At 43.4% G+C, this 25,471-nt stretch overlaps 1 protein-coding gene across 1 annotated transcript in view; it reads right to left on the bottom strand.

Annotated features, from left to right (window-relative positions):
* The window catches only part of LOC113409512 (F-box/LRR-repeat protein 2-like), a 69,069-nt gene extending 48,630 nt beyond the window's left edge, over positions 1–20,439 (bottom strand). Inside the window, exons 1-2 of the mRNA XM_026663528.1 lie at positions 20,389–20,439; positions 7,603–7,800 (exon numbers count right to left, since the gene is read on the bottom strand). Of these exons, the coding sequence (XP_026519313.1) occupies positions 7,603–7,800; positions 20,389–20,439 (249 nt within the window). The remainder of the gene's footprint in view (positions 1–7,602; positions 7,801–20,388) is intronic.
* Positions 20,440–25,471: the final 5,032 nt, after the last annotated feature.

Below are 25,471 nucleotides of genomic sequence, written 5' to 3'. Positions count from 1 at the left end.
ACAAGAAAGAATGACACAGGAGTTCAGTATTCACCATTACTATCTAAACACGATACCATTTCTGTAAACCTGTCTACTCTAACTGTTCAATTCTGAAGGAGATTTGCATTGGCAAGATGAACACATGTTCCAAATATCAATAAAGGCAGCTCAGGGGATGTTCTCAGGGGAGGAAAGAATATTGGTGTAAGCACAAAAATGCAGATTCTTTTCCAAAACTATTTTCTACTACAATCACTCATAAGAATATATACTAAAGTTAAAAAACATTACCTGCTCATGAGGCCATCAACATTTTTATCCTCAAAATTATGAAAATCTTAACTTGCTATCAGTATCATCTTGTACTAAAATCTTAACACTGATGGTAAATACAGCTGATGTGTTCGTGAAGAGATGATGATTATTAAAAATGATCTAAAAAATCTGACCAACATTTTCAAACTTTAAAGCTTAAATCAAGGCACCTAAACCCATAATTAGGAACCTAAATAAGTTGCCAATTTTTCAGTTCAATACCCATGGAAGTTGACAGGATCTACAAAATGCCACTTGGATACCTAATTTTTGACACCCAGGTTTTAAAAATGGTCTTTCCTGATATTCCATTATCACATTTGACCACATTCTATTTTTCAATACATACAAATATACATGAATTAAAATAGATCCATTTACCATGCAAACTCAAACAGAAGAATGAGCACCTTTGTAAGGTATGAATTGCATTTTACAAAAGCATTTTTGACAATATTTATTGTAATTGGAATACCCATTTGAAGCTCAAGGCACTTTATAAAACTAAATACCAACACCACGTGAATGGATTTGGAAGGTCTCAGATTTATACATGCTGATTTCAAAACAGTCGTCCAAAGTATTTCAGTAAATTTGCCTTCACATTCTATCTAGTCAAAAAATAAAGGGCTGTGACAAACCATTTTGTGGCACTCTTGTTTGAATGGAGAAGAGGAGGAGCGTTTTGGCTTTCATACTAGTCATTCATTTTGTCATAGGTAACATTATACAGAGATCTGGGAAGAAGTGAAGAGGAAAGGAGTTTGTAGATCCCATTACTCTGAATTGTCTAATAGTGTTTCCTAATGTTTCACTGTTTATGATGGTGCACATTAATACATCAATATTCTGTTTTAAAAGAAGGAAAGAACACAAAGGTCAAACATACAGTTAGGCTTTTATTTCTTTCTCCTCTGGCAGTTGGCCATTATTCTAGCAGAGGCAACTTTGTACAGGGAGTTGCTTTGCATTACAAGGAGAATCTTTTTAATTTGATCTTCAATTGGAGAAGTTTTTAGTTTTATCTGATGAAGTCAACTTTTCTACCATCCTTGGAAGTCAGCCAAGTTGTCCTCATGAAACAGACAATTTAAATAATGGCAATAACAGAACATATGCATCATACCTCATTTTTTCTTTACAGGCATTAATTAATGCTTGTCAGCACTTTGAAGGTATAATATGCTATGCAATTGTTAAGTATTACAGCTGATAGCATGAGATACCATTGACTTGTTTAGCTATAATTGCTATGAGTCATTTCACCAATGCCATAATTTATCCATTGCCATTATTTCTGCTTGAAATATTAAGCAAAAAGATTTCCATTCTTCTTGCTTATTTCATTCATATCATCTTGAAAAGACAATTATCTGCCTTCCGTATTATTGACCAATCTAACAGAAATTTGTTTCTGCAGATACTGATATAAATGTCTGATTCAGAGTTCATTGAAGTCAACGGAAAAGCCCTCATTAACCTCAACTAGGCTTCTGATCAGGTTCCAGACCTCTTGGAGTTGGCTAATCTCTATCCTGAATAGGGACTCCTTCTCCCACTGTGTTTGTGGAATGAATGCCAAATTAGGCAATTCCATGCCATCTTCTCAACAACAGAGTCTACGTAATTTCACCTAGCTCAAGTGCAATATATAGCAAATAAAGTCTTGGGAATAACAGCAAGAGACTCCGTGAAGTGAACAGACTCCAATGTGCTCAAGGTCAACAGTCAACCATGGCAAAAGCTGCTCTCATTTCCTCCGATTCCCCTATTTTTCTTCCTTCCCTCTGTCCAGTTCTCTCTAACCTCTCCATTTGTCTCTACCACACTTCAGCTTTAAAATGATTTTAATGACCCTTTTGACTAGAAGAGCTTTATAATTCCTAACACCAAGTAATCTCTCTTGTAGCCTTCTAATCCTGCTGTAAAATCTACATCTTTCATGAAGCCTCACAAATCTGATGCAATCACTAACAAAGTTTACAGGCCATCTTGCATCTGAATAATATATATTACATTTGTTCAAGCTCGATCTGCGTAAGAGTCCTCAGAGTAAGGGATTTGTCCTTTATGCACTTGCAAAACAATGTGTACTTTTACACTGACTCTTCCTTAGCTGACAATTCCTTACCAGAATTAGCCAGAGAGCCAGAAAAAGGACTTTGGAGTCTGAATGGGGAAAAAAAAAAAAGATTGAGAAGTACAGACTCTGACTTCTCAGCACTTAACTTGAGTGTTTTTTGTTCGTTTGTTTTAAATGTAAAATATACCCAGTAGGACAGCTGATAGACCTACAGCGCACCGGTCCTTCACAACCAGAGTTATGCAGAAGTTAATGCAGCCAGCAGGAAGATTAATTTCCTCTTAGTACTTGGGCATGGATTAGCACGGGGAGCTGGACATGAAGTTCATATTGCATAGATTCTCCTTTCTCCTGGATAGCTCCATATCTGAACCAATAGGCAGAGCTGGGTGGATAGTTCTTTACATTACTTCAACACGTCATACTGTGTAAGGTATCTGGAGTGAGAAGCTGAGCTGAACATAGGCAAAGCAGCCTCTCCTCCCAGCCCCCGAGGACTCCTCTCAACTTGGGGCCACCTGAAATCAAAGTTTCTGCAACTTGTCAAAACCAGCCCTGCATACAGTATTCATTCTCTACAAAAATAGATTTTATAGTGCTAACTTGTGCTGTGCATAGGTGCACAATTTGCTTTAAAAACAAAATAAATAAAAGTATCAAACATGTACATGCATATACCACATACTCAAATGTTGGTCTAAGAGAGCCCAAATTTGACATCTTTCTGGGCACAATGCAAGAACTATTTACTTTGATTTGTTCTAAAGAAGTGGTCTGAATTGGGACAGTATCAGTTTTCTCTGGCTGATTTGGGAATAGTTTCTTCCCCCATATTAATCTGGGTTATAATTTTTGAATGCATTTGAAAATCTGTATTGTTCTTACTCCTGGAGTGATGGCATAAACTATAAATCCAAATATCAAGACACAGCAAAAGTGAGATGTGACTGATTTAGTCAAAACACAAATATTCATAGTATATTTCAATGATATCTCTTAGGAGTACCTCTTCACTCCATGCAATGACCTCCTGACATTGTGCTACATTAAAAGGCCTACATAAACACAGAACTGCCATGACATTTGCCACCCTCAAACCTGGTTACTCTGCTTATGTATTATATCTTTTAATCCTTCATGTGTCTTGCCTATATAGAGTATAAGTTCTTAGGGTAGGGAGTATCTTTCATGTGTTTGTATAATGCCTAATATGAGATCCTGATCTGAGGTTGTTGCTAGACTACAAATAAAATATTTATTAATAATGAAGTATAAGGTCTATGTGTGAGAGATAGAGACCATCAAAGAAAGATGTAGTACAGCTATTACAAATGTGATTTCTTTTTAGGGCTGTCAAGCAATTAAAAAAATTAATCTCAATTAATCGCGCTGTTAAACAATAATAGAATACCATTTATTTAAATATTTTTGGATATTTCCTACATTTTTGAATATATTGATTTCAATTACAACACAGAATACGAAGTGTACAGTGCTCACTTTATGTTTATTTTTATTACAAATATTTGCACTTTAAAAAATGGAAGAAACAGTATTTTTCAATCAGGGCTGGCTCCAGGCACCAGTGCACCAAGCAGGTGCTTGGGGCAGCCAATGGAGAGGGGCGGCAGATCCGGCTCTTCGGCGGCGGGTCCCTCAGTCCCTCTGGGAGGGAAGGACCCGCCGCCGAATTGCCGCCGAAAAATAAAGCGGCGGCGGTAGAACTGCCACCGAAGTGCCGCCGATCGCGGCTTTTTTTTTTTTTTTTCCCGCCGCTTGGGGCAGCAAAAACGCTGGAGCCAGCCCTGTTTTCAATTCACCTCATACAAGTACTATAGTGCAATCTCTTTATCATGAAAGTTGAACTTACAAATGTAGAATTATGTACAAAAAACCTCCACTCAAAAATAAAACAATGTAAAGCTTTAGAGCCTACAAGTCCACTCAGTCGTACTTCTTGTTCAGCCCATCGCTCAGACAAACAAGTTTGTTTACATTTCCAGAAGATAATACTGCCTGCTTCTTGTTTATGTCACCTGAAAGTGAACAGGCATTTGCATGGCACTGTTGTAGCTGGCATTGCAAGATATTTACATGCCAGATGTGCTAAAGAGTCATATGTCCATACATGCTTCAACCACCATTCCAGAGGGCATGCGTCCAGGCTGATGTCAACAGCAGAAGGTTGATTTTCTTTTCTGGTGGTTTGGGTTCTGTAGTTTCCGCATCAGAGTGTTGCTCTTTTAAGACTTCTGAAAGCAAGCTCCACACCTCATCCCTCTCAGTATTTGGAAGGCACTTCAGATCCTTAAATCTTGGGTCCAGTGCTGTAGCTATCTTTAGAAATTTCACATTGGTATCTTCTTTGCATTTTGTCAAATTTGCACTGAAAGTGTTCTTAAAACGAACATGTGCTGTGTCATCATCTGAGACTGCTATAACATGAAATATATGGCAGAAAAAGGGTAAAACAGAGTCAGAGACATACAATTCTCCAACAAGGAGTTCAGTCACAAATTTAATTAACACATTTTTAACGAGTGTCATCAGCGTAGAAGCATGTCCTCTGGAATAATGGCCAAAGCATGAAGAGGCATATGAAACTTTAGCGCATCTGGCACGTAAATATCTTGCAACGCCAGTTACAACAGTGCCATGTGAATGCCTGTTCTCACTTTCAGGTGACATTGTAATTAATGTCACCTTCTTAGCTATTGGCTGAACAAGAAGCAGGACTGAGTGGACTTGTAGGCTCTAAAGTTTTACATTGTTTTGGTCTGAATGCAGTTATGTAACAAAAAATCCTACATTTGTAACTTGCACTTTCATGATAAAGAGACTGCACTTGTATGAGATGAATTGAAAAATACTATTTCTTTTATCATTTTTACAGTGCAAATATTTGTAATAATAATAATAATATAAAGTGAGCACTGTACACTTTGTATTCTGTGTTGTAATTCAAATCGATATATTTGAAAAAGTAGAAAATCATCCAAAATATTTAATAAATTTCAATTGGTATTCTATTGTTTAACAGTGCAATTAAACACGATTAATTTTTTTAATCGCGGTTAATTTTTTTGAGTTAATTGCAATTAATCGACAGCCCTAATTTTTTTCCTTTTCCTCTTAACTGATTTTTCTCTAAACTATCTTGGAAGTATGCCCAGATGCAATCCATTAACAAGTGGCAGAGGAAAAGATCAGCCATTCTTATAATTCATTACTAATCCTAGATGACCAACACAATTGTAGAGCCCTGCAAACTGTAGCTGAAGTTGTCTGGACTTTGCCCTGATCAGACAGGCCAAATCCAAAAACAGAGTTATTTCAGTTCCTTTTCTTGAGGGCCTCCCCTTCCACCACCCTCATTTTTATAAACACCCAAGGCATGGTGTCGTCTGAAAGGCAGAATGTAATACCAAAGATAATTATGATCCATCAGTAGACTCAATTATTGCTGGTGGCAGCATGCAAGTGGTATCCAAAAATATGCAGCCTAAAAATCATATTCCACTGGATTTATGGATATAATGACTGATCTAAAAGTGTTGTATGCATGTATATATACACAAATAGTTTACAAATTTTAAGTCCAATATTGAATATATGCCTCCTGATCTCTTAGGGACCACAAAATACCCTTGAAACCTCTTGAATTTTATTGTAATAACTGCTCCTATATACAAAAGATACATGTTTTTTCTTTTCCATCAACGTTTGAAGAAATCAGACAAGAAATAACAGTATTCATATAATCAGTTTCCCTGAAGAAGTGAAAATCATCTGCCAGTGGAGAGATCCCAGATTGAAAAATGAAGAGAGAGACCAGGTCCTCCTTTTTTCATTTTTTGGTAACTGCTTTAGACTTTTTGGGACATCTGGGGAAAGCTGAACATTTTTCTTTAGCCCACAGTCAGAAGTTGTAGTCTGAAAAAAAATCTTTTGTTGTTTTTTTTCTCTCTCTAAAAGGCTTGACACAATAACTTCCCAAGGGAGAGACCTTCAAAGTATATGGATATTTGAAACTCAAAACTGCCATTCACCTTTTAAGGTTTAATTTTTATGTTTACCCTGGTTATGCCATTTTCAGTACAGATGCAACTGAAAAAGCTGAAATCAGCCTTGAGTCTTACACTGTACACTCAATTTTTCCTGATAGGTGAAAATAAATATCCATTTTTATAGGGCATTGTGGATACTGTGTAGTTTGTGCCTAGTAAGCATCAAAAGCAGCTACTGTTGCTGTGCAGTGTTGGTGGGGATCCAGCTCCCTCTTCTCTTTTACTTTTTAGTTTGCTGGAAAATAACAGTTCAGAGTTCAGTTTGCAGGCAATTTGATGGGTTTATTGGGGCTAAACAAGCAAGCATATTTTGAAGCCCTTTACATTAATTGGGCTATTTTTATACGCTGATAGAGTTTTCCTCTTCCCCTCACCCAACTACAGTACTATACGCCGATAGAATCCCCTTCTTCTCCTAACCTCTAGCTTCGCACGCCGAGGGAGCTCCCTCTTCCCCTCCCTCTTCCTGGCAAACTTAATTATACTTGTACTTGTATTGCCCCTTCCCTGGCACCACCCCTTCCAATATATGGTCATGTTCCGTTCTGGGGGGTCTTTTTAAATTTATCTTTAAACTACTGATGCTGCCCTTTTTAGTGTATCCAAGAAGTAGGCCTGTTTATAACAAGCATGATGCAATGACACCATCTCACAGGAATGGCCATACTGGGTCAGACCAATGTTCCATCTAGCCCAATATCCTGCTTTCTGAAAGTAGCCAATACCAGGGGCTTCACATGGAATGAACAGGACAGGCAATCATTGAGCAATCCATCACCCATTGTCCACTCCCAGCTTCTGGCAGTCAGGGGCTAGGGACACTCAGAACATTGAGTTGCATCCCTGACCGTCTTGGCAAATAGCCACTGATGGACCTATCCCCTCCATGAAATTATCTAATTCTCTTTTGAACCCAGTTATACTTTTGGCCGTCACAACGTCCCTTGACAACGAGTTACACAGGTTGACTGTGAGTTGTGTGAAGGAAGCCAGCATCGTCTCGAGCCTGCTGGATAAGCGCATAATGCGATGTAAATGTCTGGACGGACGACTAGGTGGCAGCCTTGTAGATATCCTGGATCAGCATTTGGGCTAGGAAAGCTGCCGAAGAGGCTTGTACCTTGAATGGGCGGTTACAATCGCCAGAGGGGGTACCTTGGCCTGGTTGTACCAGTATCGGATACAGGCAGTAATCCAAGACGAGATCCTCTGGGCCAACTCTGGATGATCTTTCATCCTGTCGGCCACTGCAACAAATAACTGCGGCGACTTACGAAAAAGCTTGGTCCTCTCAATATAGAAGGCAAGCGCCCTTCTGACATCCAGAGAGTGCAACCTACGCTCCTCCTCCGACTTATGAGGTTGAGGAAAGAAGACAGGTAAGAATATGTCTTAAGTCATATCAAAATGCGAAATAACCTTGGATAGAAAGGCCAGATGTGGTCGCAGTTGGACCTTGTCCTTGTAAAACACTGTGTAGGACGGCTCCAAGGTAAATGCCTTAATCTCGAAGACCCTGTGGGCAGATGTTATTGCCACCAAGAAAGCGACCTTCCAGGAGAGGAGGAGGAGGGAGCAGGAAGCCAGAGGCTCAAAGGGTGCTCCCGTGAGTTGTGACAGCACGAGATTTAGGTCCCACGGAGGAACGGGGTCCCTGACTTGAGGGTATAGGCACTCTAGGCCCTTGAGGAACCTGGCAGTCATGGTGTGGGTGAAAACCAACCTGTTCTCGAGCAGAGGATGAAAGGCCGAAATAGAGGCCAAGTGGACCTTAACAGATGAAAGAGACAGACCCTGGAGCTTAAGATGAAGGAGGTAATCCAGGATTAAATGAAGTGAGGGCCTCTCGGATCCAATGCCTTTATCTGAAGTCCAGCATGTAAACTGTTTACATTTGGCCAGGTAGGTTGCTCTGGTAGAGGGTTTTCTGTTGCCCCGCAGGACCTGGACACCGTCTGAGCACAGCCACTCATCCGCATTCAACCATGCAGCAGCCAGGCCGTCAGATGCAGCGCTGTCAGGTTCGGATGCAACAGTCTGCCATTGTTCTGAGACTACAGGTCCGGCCAGAGCGGTAGCTGTAATGGGGCAGCCACCGAGAGCTCCAGCAACGTGCCAAACCAGTGCTGGCGCAGACAAACCGGCACTATGAGGATTACTTTCGCTCTGTCCTGCTTGATCATCATGAGGACTCTGTGAATTAATAGCACTGGAGGGAAGGTGTACATCATAGCCCCTGACCTCAGGAGCAGGAAAGTGTCCAACAGGGTGCCTCTGTCAGCCCCCCCCGAATCGAACAGAAAGCATGGCACTTTCTGTTGTGCCTGGATGCAAACAAGTCCACCTGGGGAATCCCCCACCTTTGGAAAATGATGCTAACGACCTCAAGATAGCACGAGACAAGACGGTCCCGCTGAGGTGATCTGCCAGAGAGTTCCTAGTCCCGGGGAGGTCAGCGGCCATGAGATGAATGGCATGTTGAACATAGAAAATTCCAGAGCCTGATGGCTTCTTGGCAAAGGGCTGAGGACCAGGCTCCGCCTTGCTTGTTGGTATAGAACAGGGGCGGCCAACCTGTGGCTCCGGAGCCACATGAGGCTCTTCAGAAGTTAATATGTGGCTCCTTGTATAGGCACCGACTCCAGGGCTGGGGCTACAGGCGCCAACTTTCCAATGTGCCGGGGGGTGCTCACTGTTCTGCCACAGGCCCTGCCCCCACTACACCCCTTCCCGTCCCCTCCCCTGAGCCTGCCGTGCCCTTGCTCCTCCCTCGGGGAGGGAGGAAGAGGCACTGATTGGCGGGGCTGCCAGTGGGCGGGAGGCACTGGGAGCGGGGGGAGGGGTGGAGCTGATGGGGGGCTGCTGATGTATTACTGTGGCTCTTTGGCAATGTATATTGTTAAATTCTGGCTCCTTCTCAGGTTCAGGGTGGTCACCCCTGCTCTAGAATGTCCCCCTTCACTGGGGGTGCTCACTGCTCAACCCCTGGCTCTGCCACAAGCCCTGCCCCCACTCCACCCCTTCCCACCCCCTCCCCTGAGCCTGCCGTGCCCTTGCTCCTCCCCCTCCCCCCTGAGCCTCCTGCACGCCACGAAACAGCTGATCGGGAGGTGTGGGGAAGGCTGCTGGTGGGTGGGAAGCACTGGGAGCCGGGGGGGGAGTGGGGAGCTGACGGGGGGCTGCTGGTGTATTACTGTGGCTCTTTGGCAATGTACATTGGTAAATTCTGGCTCCTCGGGCTCAGGTTGGCCATCCCTGGTATAAAACATAGCGGCGGTATTGGCCATCAGGACTTGAACCACGCTTTTATATGAGGCAGGAAAGCTTGACTGGCCAGGCTTATCGCTCTAAGCTCCTTGACATTTACGTGTAAGAAGCAATCACAACTCGACCAACAACCTTGCATGCCGAGGTCGCCCAGATGGGCTCCCCATCCCAGATCAAAAGCATCGGAAACCAGGGAGACTGACGGGGATGGGGCCACAAAGGGGACTCCCGCCAACACCGATGCGGGATCCAACCACCAAGCAAGCGATGACAGTATGTGGTCCAGAATCTTGAATACCTGCTCTATGTTGTGTCTGTTGGGGACATAGACCGACGCCAGCCATGCCTGTAGGGGCCTGAGATTTTTTCTCGTTTATCAACAGACCTAGATCACGACATGTGGAGCAAACCAGCCCAAGGTGCTGCCACACCTGATGCCAAGACCGGCTCTTGATCAGCCAGTTATCGTGGTACGGGTAAATTTGAACGCCCCGACACCTCAAGTAAGCGGCCACTGGTGCCATGCACTTTGTGAACACACTCGGGGCTGACAAGAGACCAAAGGGCAGTGCCATGAATTGGAAATGGTGCTGGCCGAACACAAAACAGGAACCAGCTGTGTCGTGGGAAAATGGAAAAATGCGTCCTTCAAGTCGAGGGCGACATACCAGTCTCCCGGATCCAGAGAGGGGATGATGGAGGCCAGGGAGATCATTCGAAACATCAAGTTCTTGAAATGCTTGTTGAGGCAACACAGGTCCAGGATGGGTCTTAGGCCCCGTTTTGCTTTCGTGATTAGGAAATATCAGGAGTAGAATCCTTTTCTTTTCATATCCCGAGGGATCTCCTCCACCACTCACAGCCTTAGGAGGTTTCCCACCTCCTGAGCGAATTGCTTGTGAGAAGGGTCCCTGAAGAGGGAGGTGGAAGGGAGGAGCAGTCAAGAACTGTAGGGTGTAGCCCAAGGGTATTGTGTTGAGCACCCAACGGTCTGATGTCACTTGCAACCATGCCAACTAGAAGGCTAGTAGGCGGTTGAGGAAAGAACAGGAGGGTGGATCCAGGTACTTGACTGGGGCACCGTCCCCGGTCGCACCTTCAAAACACCTGTCTCTGGCCCCCAGGGTGTTTCAAAGGGCCAGGTTGAGCCGGCGAGCGAGAGGATGAAGGGTGGCGGTGCTTAAACCCTTTGCCTTTGTCCTTTCTCCTGTAGGACCCCTGCTGGGAAGATCCCCAGAACCTAGATGGAGGAGGAGGCCAGAACTGCTTTCTGGCCTGCTGTGTAGTGTGGAAGCCCAGCAACCGCAGGGTGGCCCAGGAATCTTTAAGGCCATGCAGCCTTGCGTCAGTGAGCTCAGAGAAGAGCCCCACGCCCTCAAACGGGAGGTCCTGGATCATGGCCTGCATCTCTTGGGATAACCCCGAAGACTGTAGCCAAGAGCTGCGCCTCACCACCGAGACAACCATCCTGGTGGCCAAGTCAGTAGTGTCCCAGGCCATCTGGAGGGCGCCCTTCGTCACCACTTTTGCTAAAACAGTAAGGTGCTACAAACTTCATATAAAGAAAAAAAATTGCTAGAAATAATAATAAAAGGATCTCTAGAAGATTTCCAATAGTATCTAATTTTGGCTTAAACAAAATTCACCCTTTAAATAAATAATATCACCTTTGTTTTAATCAACCTTTCCTTATACTGTAAGACCATTGTCTGTATTTATAGCTCAGACACTGCTTTTAAAGAGTACAGAGCTCCACATTACAATGCCCTAAAATAATGTTTTTGCTTACTCATAAAATTAACATATACTGTAACATTAAACCTCAATATGTATAGTAACGACAGCTTTAACATCTAAAGTTCCAAAAGCTCTAACACCATATTTGAGAAAATGATTTAATACTCCATCTGATCAGTCCATCTTATGACCAAGTAAAGAGTATAGGAAATGCTGTATATATATGAAATTAATGCAGTATCAATTCTACACACAATGGAAACCCACTAAGTTAAGCAGATCAAAACTGAAATGCAGCTGTAGTCTGAAAGCTGAGCACAAAAGGCATTATAATAGGTTCCATCTCTACTGACTTTTAATGGCTTTTCAAATTTGTTCAGTTCACAAGTAAAAACACACTGGAATGCAACTAAAAAGCAGTACAGAAGCTCTCCGGGTTACGCAAACCCGACTTACACAAATCTGCACTTACGGAAAAAGTTCCATAAGTTCCATAAGCTAGAAAGCTTTTTTGTTGTTGTTTTTTGGGGGGGGGTTGCGTAATGGTTGGGTATACATTCCCAACTTATGCAAAATTCGAGTTACACAAGGTGTTCCGAAACGGAACGCTTGTGTAAGTTGGGGAGCGTCCAACTTAATCCAACTTCAGACAGGTCAGAAAAACTGAGCAGCAAAAAGTAGGTATACTTGATTTCCTACTGCTCGAAGATAGTGATTTTAGAAAAGAACCTAAAATATATTTCAAACTAAAAAATTTAGAAGTTTCCAACAGGGGTGCTGGAACAATTTTTATAGTGGGGGTGCTGAGAGCTATTGAACCGAACTGTAAACCCTGTATATAATGGAAACCACTTCAAGTCGGGGGTGCAGCAGCACCCCCATTTCCAGCACCTATGGCCTCCAGTGATATTCGTTGGGAAGCTCATGGGAATGTTTCCAAGAGGGAAACTCATTAGTTAGTACTGCCTCTAGAAAAAAAGGGATCCAAAGGAACACATTAAGGCAGAGATAAAAAACTGAAAATTCTCACAAATGCTTTCTAAAAATATAGTCATGGAACTTCTTATTAGAGGCAATCCATTTAAGTGTTACTTTTCAAAAAGGCATAAGGTGAGATCCTGTGCTGTCTCTCTAAGAGGAGCAGCCCAGAACTCACAGCCCAAGGGTAGAGGAGCTAAGGTGACTTCAAACCACCTTTGTGTCCTCACGATCCTGGGCTGTGTTGAGGGCTGGAGAGGCCCACGGTGTAACTTTAATAACCCTGAGGGCCTGTAAATTACAGCAGTCTCCCTGGGCAGTGCTATGAGCCTACTGTGGCTCACAGAACAGCTACAGCAAGCCTGTAATTTCCACAACATTTCATGTTGCAACTCATTTCATTCTTTAACTCGGATGTTAAGATTTTTGCTAAAGTTCCAGCTACTAGGATAGAACCTATCTTACCTAGATTGGTGAAAAGAGATCAGACCTGTTCTTTTCAAGGCATCAACTGGCACACAATGTAAGAGGTCGGCCGGAATGATCCATTGAGGTCAGTTGAAGGTCCCTAATATGAAGAAAAGTCTTTAATCAAGTTGTTGAATTATTTAAAGGGGGAAATTCAAAGCATAAATCTGAGGGATGTAATGCACTAGACTAAGTTATTAAACAACACTCCATAGCCAAGGTTACAGTTTGGGCACTAAAACAAATTAATTGTTTTGCACAGTGGAACTGGGCAAGGGTACCCTCTGTCACTTCTTTTTGCTGTATTGACAGAACTCTTTGCATGGATAACTAGGAACAAGAGTGGCATTCCTGGCACATAAACTAGAGGCTCTGAGAATAAATTAGCTTTATATGCTAATAATGTTTTATTGGAGACATCTGAAACCTCAGCTTTTGTTAAGCAGAAATTGTGGAGTTTTAAGGTGGTCTCCAGTTCAAGATAAATTAAGGCTCCAAAGTGATGGAACTAGGCCTTGACCAGTGAACTCAAAGATTCTTAAGTTTAAATTTAAATGGGCAAAGTAAAACAAATATAGAGCTTATGTACCTGGCAGTGATCTATTTGATATCAATTTTTCTACCCCTTGTAATACAGTTTAAAAGTATCTCATCAATTGTAACTTTCTCTCCAGTATTTGTAGGATCACAGCAATCAAAATGCTTACAGCTAGATACCTAGCAATCCTGTCACCCACGGTCTGTTTTTTCTTTCACCCAAAATTCCCATAAAACTACTATAAGAGTTTCCCTCTATAGTAATACAAAATTGATGAAAAAAAATGTTTGTAGTTACCTCATCTACACTGAGTATGTGTTGACATTAAAAAAAAGGTGATGTTTCAGTGGTATCTTTCTTCCTCTCAAATAAAAAAACATGTATTTAAAGTACCTATGATGCCTGTTAGAAACTGCATGAGGAAACATAACTTTCTCCATAGCTGGTGGGACGATTCAAAGATGGCCAATTTCTCGTTGTGTATCTTAGATTAAACTTCTGAAACCACTTGATCTAGACTGTCCACCGAGTTCTCTTTCAAACTCCGGTAGGAAAAGAGCCCACTTACTGAAAAACTATTCCAGACTAATTTCTTATCTTCTGGTTGGGGAAAGATTATCTTTAACTGAATACTGGAAAAAAAGAAAAGAGCCCCCCAATATTAATTGAGTTAGAAGGGTCTGAGATACATGGAGAAACTCAGATATGAAAATAACTAGGATTTTTTTTTAAATCATCAGGCTTCTGTTAGACTATGAATAAAATAATCCCTCAAAAATCCATGAGGACAAATACAAACGCTTCACTTTATTATGATATATATATTAGGGCTGTCTAGCAATTAAAAAAATTAACCACGATTAATCGTGCTGTTAAACAATAACAGAATAACATTTATTTAAATATTTTTGGATGTTTTCTACATTTTCAACTATATTGATTTCTATTACAACACAGAATACAAAGTGTACAGTGCTCACTTTATATTTACTTTTGATTACAAATATTTGCACTGTAAAAAACAAAAGAAATAGTATTTTTCAGTTCACCTAATACAAGTACTGTAGTGCAACATCTTTATCATGAAAGTTGAATTTACAAATGTAGAATTATGTACAACAAAAACTGCATTCAAAAGAACAATGTAAAACTTTAGAGCCTACGAGTCCACTCAGTCGTACTTCTTGTTCAGCCATCACTCAGTGACACACAAGTTTGTTTACATTTGCAGAAGATAATGCTTCCTGCTTCTTGTTTACGTCACCTGAAAGTGAGAATGGGCATTTGCATGGCACTGTTGTAGCCGGCATTACAAGATATTTACATGCCAGATGCGCTAAAGATTCATATGTCCCTTGATGCTTCAACCACCATTCCAGGGGACATGTGTCCATGCTGATGATGGGTTCTGCTCGATAAAAATTCAAAGCAGTGCAGACCGACGCATGTTCATTTTCATCATCTGAGTCAAATGCAACCAGAAAAAGGTTGATTTTCTTTTTTGGTGGTTCAGGTTCTGTAGTTTCCACATCAGAGTGTTGCTCTTTTAAGACTTCTGAAAGCATGCTCCACAACCCATCCTGATCAGATTCTGGAAGTTACTTCAGATTCTTAAATCTTGGATTGAGTGCTGTAGCCATCTTTAGAAATCTCACATTGGTACCTTCTTTGCGTTTTGTCAAATCTGCTGTGAAAGTGTTCTTAAAACGAACAACATGCTGGGTCATCATCTGAGACTGCTATAACATGAAATATATGGCAGAATGCAGGTAAAACAGAACAGGAGACAAACAATTCTCCCCCAAGGAGTTCAGTCACAAATTTAATTAACATGTTATTTTTTTAATGAGCATTATCAGCATGGAAGCATGCCCTCTGGAATGATGGCTGGAGTATGAAGAGGCATATGAATCTTTAGCATATCTGGAATGTAAATATCTTGCAATGCCAGCTGTAACAATGCCATACGAACGCCTGTTCTCACTTTCAGGTGACATTGTAATTAAGAAGTGGGCAGCATTATCTCCCGTAAATGTAAACAAACTTGTTTCTCTTAGCAAAGTAGGACTGAGTGGACTTGTAGGCTCTAAAGTTTTACATTGTTTTGTTTTGAGTGAAGCTATGTAACAAAAAAACCTACATTTATAAGTTGCACTTTCATGATAAAGAGACTGCACTACAGTACTTGTATGAAATGAATTGAAAAATATCATTTTTTATCATTTTTACAGTGCAAATATTTGTAATAAAAAATAATATAAAGTGAGCACTGTACACTTCGTATTCTGTGTTGTAATTGAAATAAATATATTTTAAAATGTAGAAAAACATCCAAAAATATTTAATAAATTTCAATTGGTATTCTATTGTTTAACAGTGCGATTAATTTCAATTAATTTTTTTAATCGTGATTAATTTTTTGAGTTAATTGCGTGAGTTAACTGCGATTAATCGACAGCCCTATTTTATTTTTATATATATATATTGTGGCAAAGTACCTCCTTCTCCTCTGCAGACTCAGTTCTTTTTAGCCTTGAAGACCCAGGCTTGGGCAAAGCAAAACCCTGTAGGTAGCACAGGGGCTGGCTATTCCTTCCCTCAGTCAGCTCCCTGTGTTTGTTTGTCTTCCCCTCTGGGGACAGAGTGCGGCCTTCCTTGCTGGAAGGGTTCAGAGCCTTGCTGCTCCTAACTTACTAGCAGCTTCCCTGGTTCTCTCACTCTCTCTCCCCCCCCTTCCACACCGGGGAGGGTTTAAAAAGGTCCCAAGCAGTTGGAGCCAGCTGAACCTAATTAGTTCCCTAGTAACCCCTTGCCCAGCTGAACCTTATTTCCCCATGGTTCTCTCTCTTCAGTGGCTTGGGAGAGGCCTTTTTAACCCCCTGGGACTGATTACTACCCCCCTTTGTAGCTGTTTGTCCTGGGTTTGCCACATATTTCCCCCCCCCCCCCGCTCAACACTACGGGGTTGGGCTACTTGGGTTGGAAAGCAGTGCACTCTTGACAGGCCATCCGCATTGCCATGTTGGGTTCCAGACCTATGTCGTACTGTGAAGTGGAAGGGTTGAAGCGACAGGAACCATCTTGTTACTCTCGTGTTTTTGTCCTTGTTTTGGTGCATCCACTGTAAAGGGGCATGGTCCGTGACAAGGGTAAATCTCCGTCCAAGTAGATAGTAGCGGAGGCTTTCTATGGCCCATTTCACAGCCAGGCATTCCTTTTCCACCACGGCATATTTCCGTTCCCTAGGTAGGAGCTTTCTACTGAGGAAGAGGACGGGGTGTTCATCATCTCCGACCATTTGGGAAAGCACCGCTCCCAGCCCTACTTCAGAGGCGTCGGTTTGTAGGATAAACTCCTTCCCCCAGTCTGGGGCTACTAGTATGGGGTCTGTGCAGAGGGCCGTCCTCAGATCCACAAAAGCGCCTTCGGCTGCAGCAGACCATTTTACTATGTCAGGGCCCCGAGCTTTTGTTAGGTCCGTTAATGGGCATGCCCTGGTGGCGAAGTGGGGAATGAACCGCCTATAGTACCCCATTAGTCCCAGGAATGCTCTGACCTGTTTCTTCCGGAGTGGGCGGGGCCACTTCTGTATAGCTTCTAACTTGTTGAGCTGGGGCTTCACCACGCCCCTCCCCACTATATACCCAAGGTACTTGGCCTCAGCTAACCCGATCGAACATTTGGAGGGATTGGCCGTCAGCCCTGCCTTCCTCAGGGTGTCCAGGACCGCTTCCACCTTCTCCACGTGCGTCTCCCAGTCGGGGCTATATATGATGACGTCATCGAGATAGGCTGCCGCATACTTTCCATGGGGTCACAATAGTTTGTCCATTAACCGTTGGAAAGTAGCGGGAGCCCCATGCAACCCAAAGGGGAGAACCGTGTACTGATATAGTCCTTCTGGAGTTGCAAAGGCTGTCTTCTCCTTGTCGGCCTTGGCCAGGGGGATCTGCCAATAGCCCTTGGTAAGGTCAAGGGTAGACATAAACCGTGCCTTTCCCAATCTGTCAATCAGCTCATCTATCCTGGGTATAGGGTAGGCATCAAATTGGGACACCTCATTGAGTTTGCGGAAGTCATTGCAGAACCTCATACTGCCGTCCGGCTTAGGCACTAAAACCACGGGACTGGACCATTGGCTATGAGATTCTTCAATGACTCCCAAGGCCAGCATTTTCCTGACCTCTGTCCTAATCTCTTCTCTCTTGGCCTCTGGGATCCGGTATGGCTTAACGTTCACCTTCACTCCAGGCTCCGTGAGGATGTGATGGTGAACCTCCGTAATCCTGCCCGGCTTTTCGGAGAACACATCCTGGTTGCGTTCGATCAGGCTGATCACTTCTGATCGTTGTTCCGGAGTCAACTCCGGAGATATCCCCACCAGGTCGGGCTGGTTGCTTTTAGGGGATGGCGCCCCCAGCGCAACCACCGGAGCTTCTCTATCCTGCCAAGGTTTCAGCAGATTTATATGGTAGATCTGTTCCAGCTTCTGGCGGCCCGGCTGTCGGACCTTATATTCGACTTCTCCTACCGCTTCTATTACCTCGTACGGCCCCTGCCACCTGGCCAGGAGCTTGCTCTCGGCCGTGGGTATGAGCACCATCACCCGGTCCCCCACCTGGAACTTCCGGCTCGTTGCTTGGCGATTGTAGTTTGCCCGTTGTGCCCCTTGGGCCTTCTCCATGTGTTCGCGCACAAGGGGGGCGACTTGGGCTATTCTGTCTTTCATCTGCAGCACATGTTCAACCACATTTCTCCCAGGGTTCGGCTGTTCTTCCCAGTCTTCTTTAGCCAGGTCCAGTATGCCCCTGGGGTGGCAACCATATAACAGCTCGAAGGGGGAGAATCCAGTGGAAGCCTGAGGAACCTCCCATACGGCAAACAGCAAGTAAGGCAGCAGGGCGTCCCAGTCTTTCCCGTCCCGACTAATCACTTTCCGTAACAGGTTCTTCAATGTCCTATTAAAGCGTTCGACCAGGCCATCGGTCTGGGGATGGTAGACCGATGTTCTAAGGGTCCGTATGTGGAGCATTGTACATAGGTCCTTCATCAGCTTAGACACAAAGGGGGTCCCTTGGTCCATCAGGATCTTCTTAGGTATTCCTACTCTGGAAAAAATCTGGACTAATTCTTTCGCTATGGTCTTGGAAGTGGTATTCCGTAGGGGTACGGCCTCGGGGTATCAGGTGGCATAATCTAGTACTACCAGAATGTATTGATGGCCCCGGGCTGACTTTTCCAATGGCCCCACTATGTCCATAGCTATACGCTCAAATGGGACCTCGATAATTGGCAGAGGTACCAGAGGGGCCCTTAAGTGTGGTCGGGGCCCATGTATCTGGCATTCTGGACATGATGTGCAATATCGCCGGACCGCTGCAAAAATGCCAGGCCAAAAAAACCTCTGTAGAATTCGATCCAGGGTCTTATCTACCCCTAGATGGCCCCCGAACAGATGGCTGTGGGCCAGATCCATTACGGCTCTTTGATGCTTCCGTGGGACCAAGAGTTGTTGTATGACTTGCTCTTGGACCCGGACTACTCTGTATAGCAGGTCATTCTTAATCATATAATATGGCCCCAGGCCCTTAACTCTCCCCTCCACAGGCACCCCATTTACCTTGACTACTTCTTTGAGAATATTGTGGTATATCGGATCATTGGCCTGATCCTGACCAAAATTCCCGCGTGCAGTCCCCATTTGTCCAAACTCGGGGGGGGGGGTCTACCTCCGTCTCCCCCTCAGGGAAAGCCCCTGGGGAACCAGGTCAGGCGATAGGGTTGTTGATCGCCGACCCCGTCCCACTGTCAGTCGGGCCCCTTCTTTCCCCTACAAGCGTAGACTTCTGGCACTGGGTCAGGACCCTCGGCCCCCTCCTCTTATCCGCCCTCCGTTCCCTCCTAGTCTTCCTGGACTTCCCCGGCGGGGAGAACAAATCCTGGCTAAATTCATGGAAGGCCGGGGGAGGGTTAACGATCCAGGCCACACCCTGAGTCCCAGGGTCATTATTTTCTTCTACCTCCTCCCCAGGGAGTAGGCTATCAAACCCCGGGAAGTCTCGTCCGATAAGGACAGGGTAGGGGAGTTTTGGAACTACTCCCACCGTCAACCTAGTGGGGTTTCCGAGAACTTCTATTTTTACGGGGATGGTTGGATCATAGTTGACATCCCCATGTACACAGAATATTCCCGAGCGTTTAGCCCGGGATAGTTGGTCCTGCCCGACCAGCTTCCCCGAGACTAACGTGATTGCACTTCCCAAGTCTACTAAGGCTGTGGTCTTTATACCATTCATCTTAACTGGCCTAGTGTATCTATGAGGGACCATCACAACCGCGACTAGACTTATTAGATCACATGGTCCCCCTATATCCCCCAGTTCGCATTGCATAAGCTCTCCCAGATTCGGGCATTGGGCAGCGATATGCCCCAATTCGCCACAGGCATAACATCGGTACCCCGCTCGGGGCAGCCCCCTATTTTTCGGGCTGGTGGGCTTTATCTCTCGAGTCTTTCTCCCCCAGTCCTCAAGTCTCTCCGGGACCGATGGCTGCTCTTCCGCCTCCTTCCTCCCCTCCATGGTCCGGCCTGGCGCTAGGGCAAACCGGGGCCTCGGTGCAGAGACTGGTCTCTGATTCTGGCGCCTTCCTTCCCCGGTGGTCCGAGAAAGTTCTTGGACTGCTAAGTGTCTCTCCACGAGGGCAACTAGCTCATCATACGAGGAGGGATCATTTTGGCGGACCCACCCTCGTACGCCCGGCGGCAACCCCCTCATGTACCTGTCCAACACCAGGATTTCCACTACCTTCTCCGGCTCATGGGTCTCAGGGCGGAGCCACTTCCGGGCGAGGTGGATCAAGTCAAATAGCTGGGACCTCGGAGCTTTGTCGTCCCGGTACTTCCACCCGTGGAAGCGCTGGGCCCTTATGGCCGGCGTCACCCCTGACCTCACCAAGATTTCCGCCTTCAGCTGGGGGTATTCCATAGCGGCTTCTGTGGTCATATCGAAATAGGCCTTCTGAGCCTCCCCACACAGGAATGGAGCCAGGATGCCTGCCCACTGGTCTTGGGGCCAGGCCTCCCGCAGTGCCGTCCTCTCGAATGCAAGGAGATACGTCTCTATATCGTCATCCGTTGTCATCTTCTGTAAATAGTTGCTTGCGCGTAGCGGCCGGGTCCCCTGGGGCCCGTGTGTCAGCGTGGTCAGGGCTTTCAACCGGTTCACTACTTCATTCAGGGTGGCTCGATCTTGGGCTGCCTGGCTCATCAGCAATTGGTTTGTCTCCTGTTGGACCCGTACTGACTCTTGCTGGGCTGTCATCTGTACTCTGGTAGCCTCTTGTTGGGCAGCAGTGGCCTGAATCAATGCCTTCACTACGTCCTACATTTTTTTTTTTTTTTTTGGTGATTTACCTTGCCCTAAGACGGCTTGCCACAGCGCCTCACTGCATCCCACTTCTGACACCACGTGTGGCAAAGTACCTCCTTCTCCTCGGCAGGCTCAGTCCTTTTTAGCCTTGGAGACCCAGGCTTGGGCAAAGCAAAACCCTGTAGGTAGCACAGGGGCTGGCTATTCCTTCCCTCAGTCAGCTCCCTGTGTTTGTTTGTCTTCCCCTCTGGGGACAGAGTGCAGCCTTCCTTGCTGGAAGGGTTCAGAGCCTTGCTGCTCCTAACTTACTGGCAGCTTCCCTGGTTCTCTCACTCTCTCCCCCCCCCCCCTTCCACGCCGGGGAGGGTTTAAAAAGGTCCCAAGCAGTTGGAGCCAGCTGAACCTAATTAGTTCCCTAGTAACCCCTTGCCAGCTGGTTCTCTCTCTTCAATGGCTTGGGAGAGGCCTTTTTAACCCCCTGGGACTGATTACTACCCCCCTTTGTAGCTCTTTGTCCTGGGTTTGCCACTATATATATATATATATATATATATATATATATATATACATACACACACATACACACACACACACACATATACATATACATACACACACATATATATACACACTTCTCCTGTTAAGTCAGTAGATTCCACATTTGTGTTTGATTTCTCGTTTTCATACCTGTTACATTTTATAGATCTGTATTGTGTCTCTCATTCTGCTCCAGCATTTTATTTCTTAAAAAAAAACTAAAAATAAAAGGAATAAAAAGCTGCTGACTTGCTTAAATGACCAAAAAAAAGCGCACACTGCTTTTTATTCCTGTTAGGCCTGTAGAGCCAACAAAGATAAGAAAGTGAGCTGCATCATCAACAGAATTGTAAAGTAGGGTCTGCTTTACCCTGCAGAACCTTTATCATCAGTGATAAAAAAAAACCAGCTTGATTCATGGAGCCTAGGTAGAATTTTCAAGACTCGCAGTTAGAAAAAACTTTACTTGTTAACTGAGCATATTTAACCAAAATAACAGAAAATAAATATGGATCTCTACAATTTTAGTTTTACTTTTCAGAATAGACATAGGATTAAACATAGAATTTTGAGTAAATCAATGTTTTTTCAATACCTGATGTGTCAGTTTTTCATTTCCATATATTTCTTTTTATTCATTTTGATTTCTGATTTAATATCAAGATTTGTTAGTACCATGTGTGAAGTGTTTTTACAATAAGAATCCAAGAAAAAAAAGGGGGGGGGGCACGAATTGCTAAGCATTAATTCAGGGGTAGGCAACCTGCGGCACGCGAGCTGATTTTCAGTGGCACTCACACTGCCTGGGTCCTGGCCACCTGTCTGGGGGGCTCTGCATTTTAATTTATTTTTAAATGAAGCTTCTTAAACATTTTAAAAACCTTATTTACTTTACATACAACAATAGTTTAGTTATATATTATAGACTTATAGAAAGAGACCTTCTAAAAATGTTTAAATGTATTACTGGCACGTGAAACCTTAAATTAGAGTGAATAAATGAAGACTCGGCATACCACTTCTGAAAGGTTGCCGACCACTGGCCTATACGCTAATACTAGGAACATGGATAACAAATAGTAGGAATGGGAATTGATCATTCATGAGCATAAATTTGATCTAGCTGGTATTACTGAAACCAGGTGCGGTGATTCACACAACTGAAAAGTTAAAATCAATGGTTATAACCTATTTAGGAAGGACCGAGTGGGCAATAGAGGAGGAGAAGTTGCACTCTACATCAAAAATGGCCTTATTTGTTTGCGAGTCACAGATAACTCAGAAGAAAATCATCTTGAATGCTTATGGATCCATGTACTAACAAATAAACCAGAAGAGGGGATACTAGTTGGTGTCTACTACAGACCATCAAATCACACTTAGAAACAAGATGACCACTTCGTATCTACAATGTGTACAAAAAAAACTGAGATCATGTGGAACTTCAATTTGAGTGATATATGCTGGAGGTCTCATGCTGCCAGTACTAAAACACCCTTGGAATTTCTAAACATTATAGATGACAATTTCCCCCGTGTTGGCTGCCTTCCCAACTCAAAGTGATGCAGCCACCACAGGGGAATTCTACATTAGACCTTGTCCTAACACATGAAGAGGAATCGATCACAGAACTAAAACTTAATGGTAGCTTAGGTACAAGTGATCATAACTTGATCACACTTATAATGTGCAAGCAGAATAAAATCCAGACCAGTAATATACATACTCGGTGCTTTAACAGAGCCAATTTCACAAAGCTGAAAACAATTATGAGCCAAATCAGCTGGCAGGAAGAATGTAATCAGAAAAATGTGAATAATAATTGGGAATCATTAAGAACACCTTACTAGATGCCCCAAAAGCCACAATTCCACAACTGTGGGAAAAGGGTGTACTGGTTAAAAAACTAAACTGGTTTATAGGGGAAATGAAGGTAGCTTTCTGTGCGTGTGTATACACACATACATACATATGCATACACAAAATGGAAGAAATAGAAAGTTGATAGTAATGAATATAAATCAGAGGTTACAAATTGTAGAAAATGTATATGAGAAGCCAACGGACACATGGAGAAATTTATGGCCAGCAGAATTAAGGACAATAAGGAGTTTTTAAATATATTAGGAATGAAAAGAATCCTGACAATGGTATTGGTCCATTGCTAGATGAAAATGGTAGAATTATCAATAATAATTCAGAAAAGGCAGAGGTATTCAATAAATACAGTATTTCTGTTCTGTATTTAGGGAAAAACAGATGATGCAGTCTCATTATATGGTGAAAACTCTCTTTCCATTCCACAGGCATCTCTAGAGGATGTTAAGCAGAAACTACTAAAGTTAGACTTTTTTAAATCACCAGGTCCAGATAACTTGCATTCAAGAATTTTAAAAGAGCTGGCTGAGGAATACACTGGACAGGTAATGTTGATTATCAGTAAATCTTGGAGCACTGGGGAAGTTCCGGAAGTCTGAAAGAAAGCTATTGTTGTGCCAATTTTCTAAAAGAGTAATCAGGATGACCCGGGTAATTATAAGTCTGTCAGCCTTACATTGATCCCAGGCAAGATAATTGAGCGGCTGATATGAGCCTCAATTAATAATGAACTAAAGGAGGCTAATGTAATTAATGCAAATCAACATGGGTTTATGTTAAATAGAGCCTGTCAAACTAACTTGATATCTTTTTTAGACAAGATTACAAGTTTGGTTGATAAAGGTAATAGTGATGATGTAATATACTTAGACTTCTGTAAGTTGTTTGACTTGGTGATATGTGATATTTTGATTAAAAACTAGAATGATACAAAATTAACATAGCACACATTAAATAGGTTAAAAACTGGATAACTGATAGGTTTCAAAATGTAACTGTAAACGGGGAATTGTCATCGAGCAGGTCTCTTTCCAGTGGGGTCTCACAGGGATCTGTTCTTGGCCCTACACTATCTAACCATTTTTATTAATGGCCTGGAAGAAAACAAAATCACAGATAAAGTTTGCAGATAACACACAAATTGGGGGAGAAGTAAATAATGTAGAGGACAGATCAGTGATTCAGAGAAATCTAGATTGCTTGGTAAACTGAGTGCAAGCAAACTGTGTGTGTTTTAATATGGCTAAGTGGAAATGATATATATCTGGCAACAAAGAATGTAGGCCATACTTACAGGATGGGGGACTCGATCCTGGGAAGCAGTGACTCTGAAAAAGATTTGAGGGTTGTGGGGGATAATCAGCAGAACATAAGCTCCTAGTCTGATGCTACGGCCAAAAGAGCTAATGCAATTTTAGGATGCATAAATAGGAATCTCGAGTAGGAGTAAAGAGGTTATTTTACCTCTGTACTTGGCACTACTGTGACTGCTGCTGGAACACTGTGTCTGGTTCCACTGTCCACAATTCAAGAAGGATGTTGATACATTGGAGAGTGTTCAGAGGAGAGGCACGAGAATTATTAAAGGATTAGAAAATATGCCTTATAGTGTGATTTAAGGTGGTTAATCTATAAGAAGGAGAAAATTCAGGGGCAACTTTGATCACAGTCTATAAGTACGCACATGGGGAACAAATATTTAACAATGGGCTCTTCAGTCTAACAGAAAGGTATAGCATGATCAATGACCGGAAGCTGAAGCTAGATAAATTCAGACTGGAAATAAGGCATAATTTTTTAATCGTGCGCGTAATTAACCATTGGAACAATCCACCAACAGTTGTGGTGGATTCTCCATCACTGACAATATTTAAATCAAGATTGGCTGTTTTACTAAAAGATTTGCTCTAGGAATTATTTTGGGGAAGTTCTATGGCCTGTGTTATAAAGAAGGTCAGACTAGATGATCACAGTGGTCCCTTCTGGCCTTAGAATCTATGAATCTATGTTTATCCAGAATCACAGAATATCAGGGTTGGAAGGGACCTCAGGAGGTCATCTAGTCTAACCCCCTGCTCAAAGCAGGACCAATCCCCAACTAAATCATCCCAGCCAGGGTTTTGTCAAGCCGGGCCTTAAAAACCTCTAAGAAAGGAGATTCCACCACCTCCCTAGGTAACCCATTCCAGTGCTTCACCACCCTCCTAATGAAAAAGTTTTTCCTAATATCCAACCTAAACCTCCCCCACTG

Source organism: Terrapene carolina, unplaced genomic scaffold, assembly GCF_002925995.2.
Source record: "Terrapene carolina triunguis isolate 2854851 unplaced genomic scaffold, T_m_triunguis-2.0 Scaffold33723, whole genome shotgun sequence".
Classification (NCBI taxonomy): domain Eukaryota; kingdom Metazoa; phylum Chordata; order Testudines; family Emydidae; genus Terrapene; species Terrapene triunguis.
The sequence above is the reverse complement of the archived record's forward strand: the minus strand, read 5'-3'. Positions and strand labels throughout refer to the sequence as shown.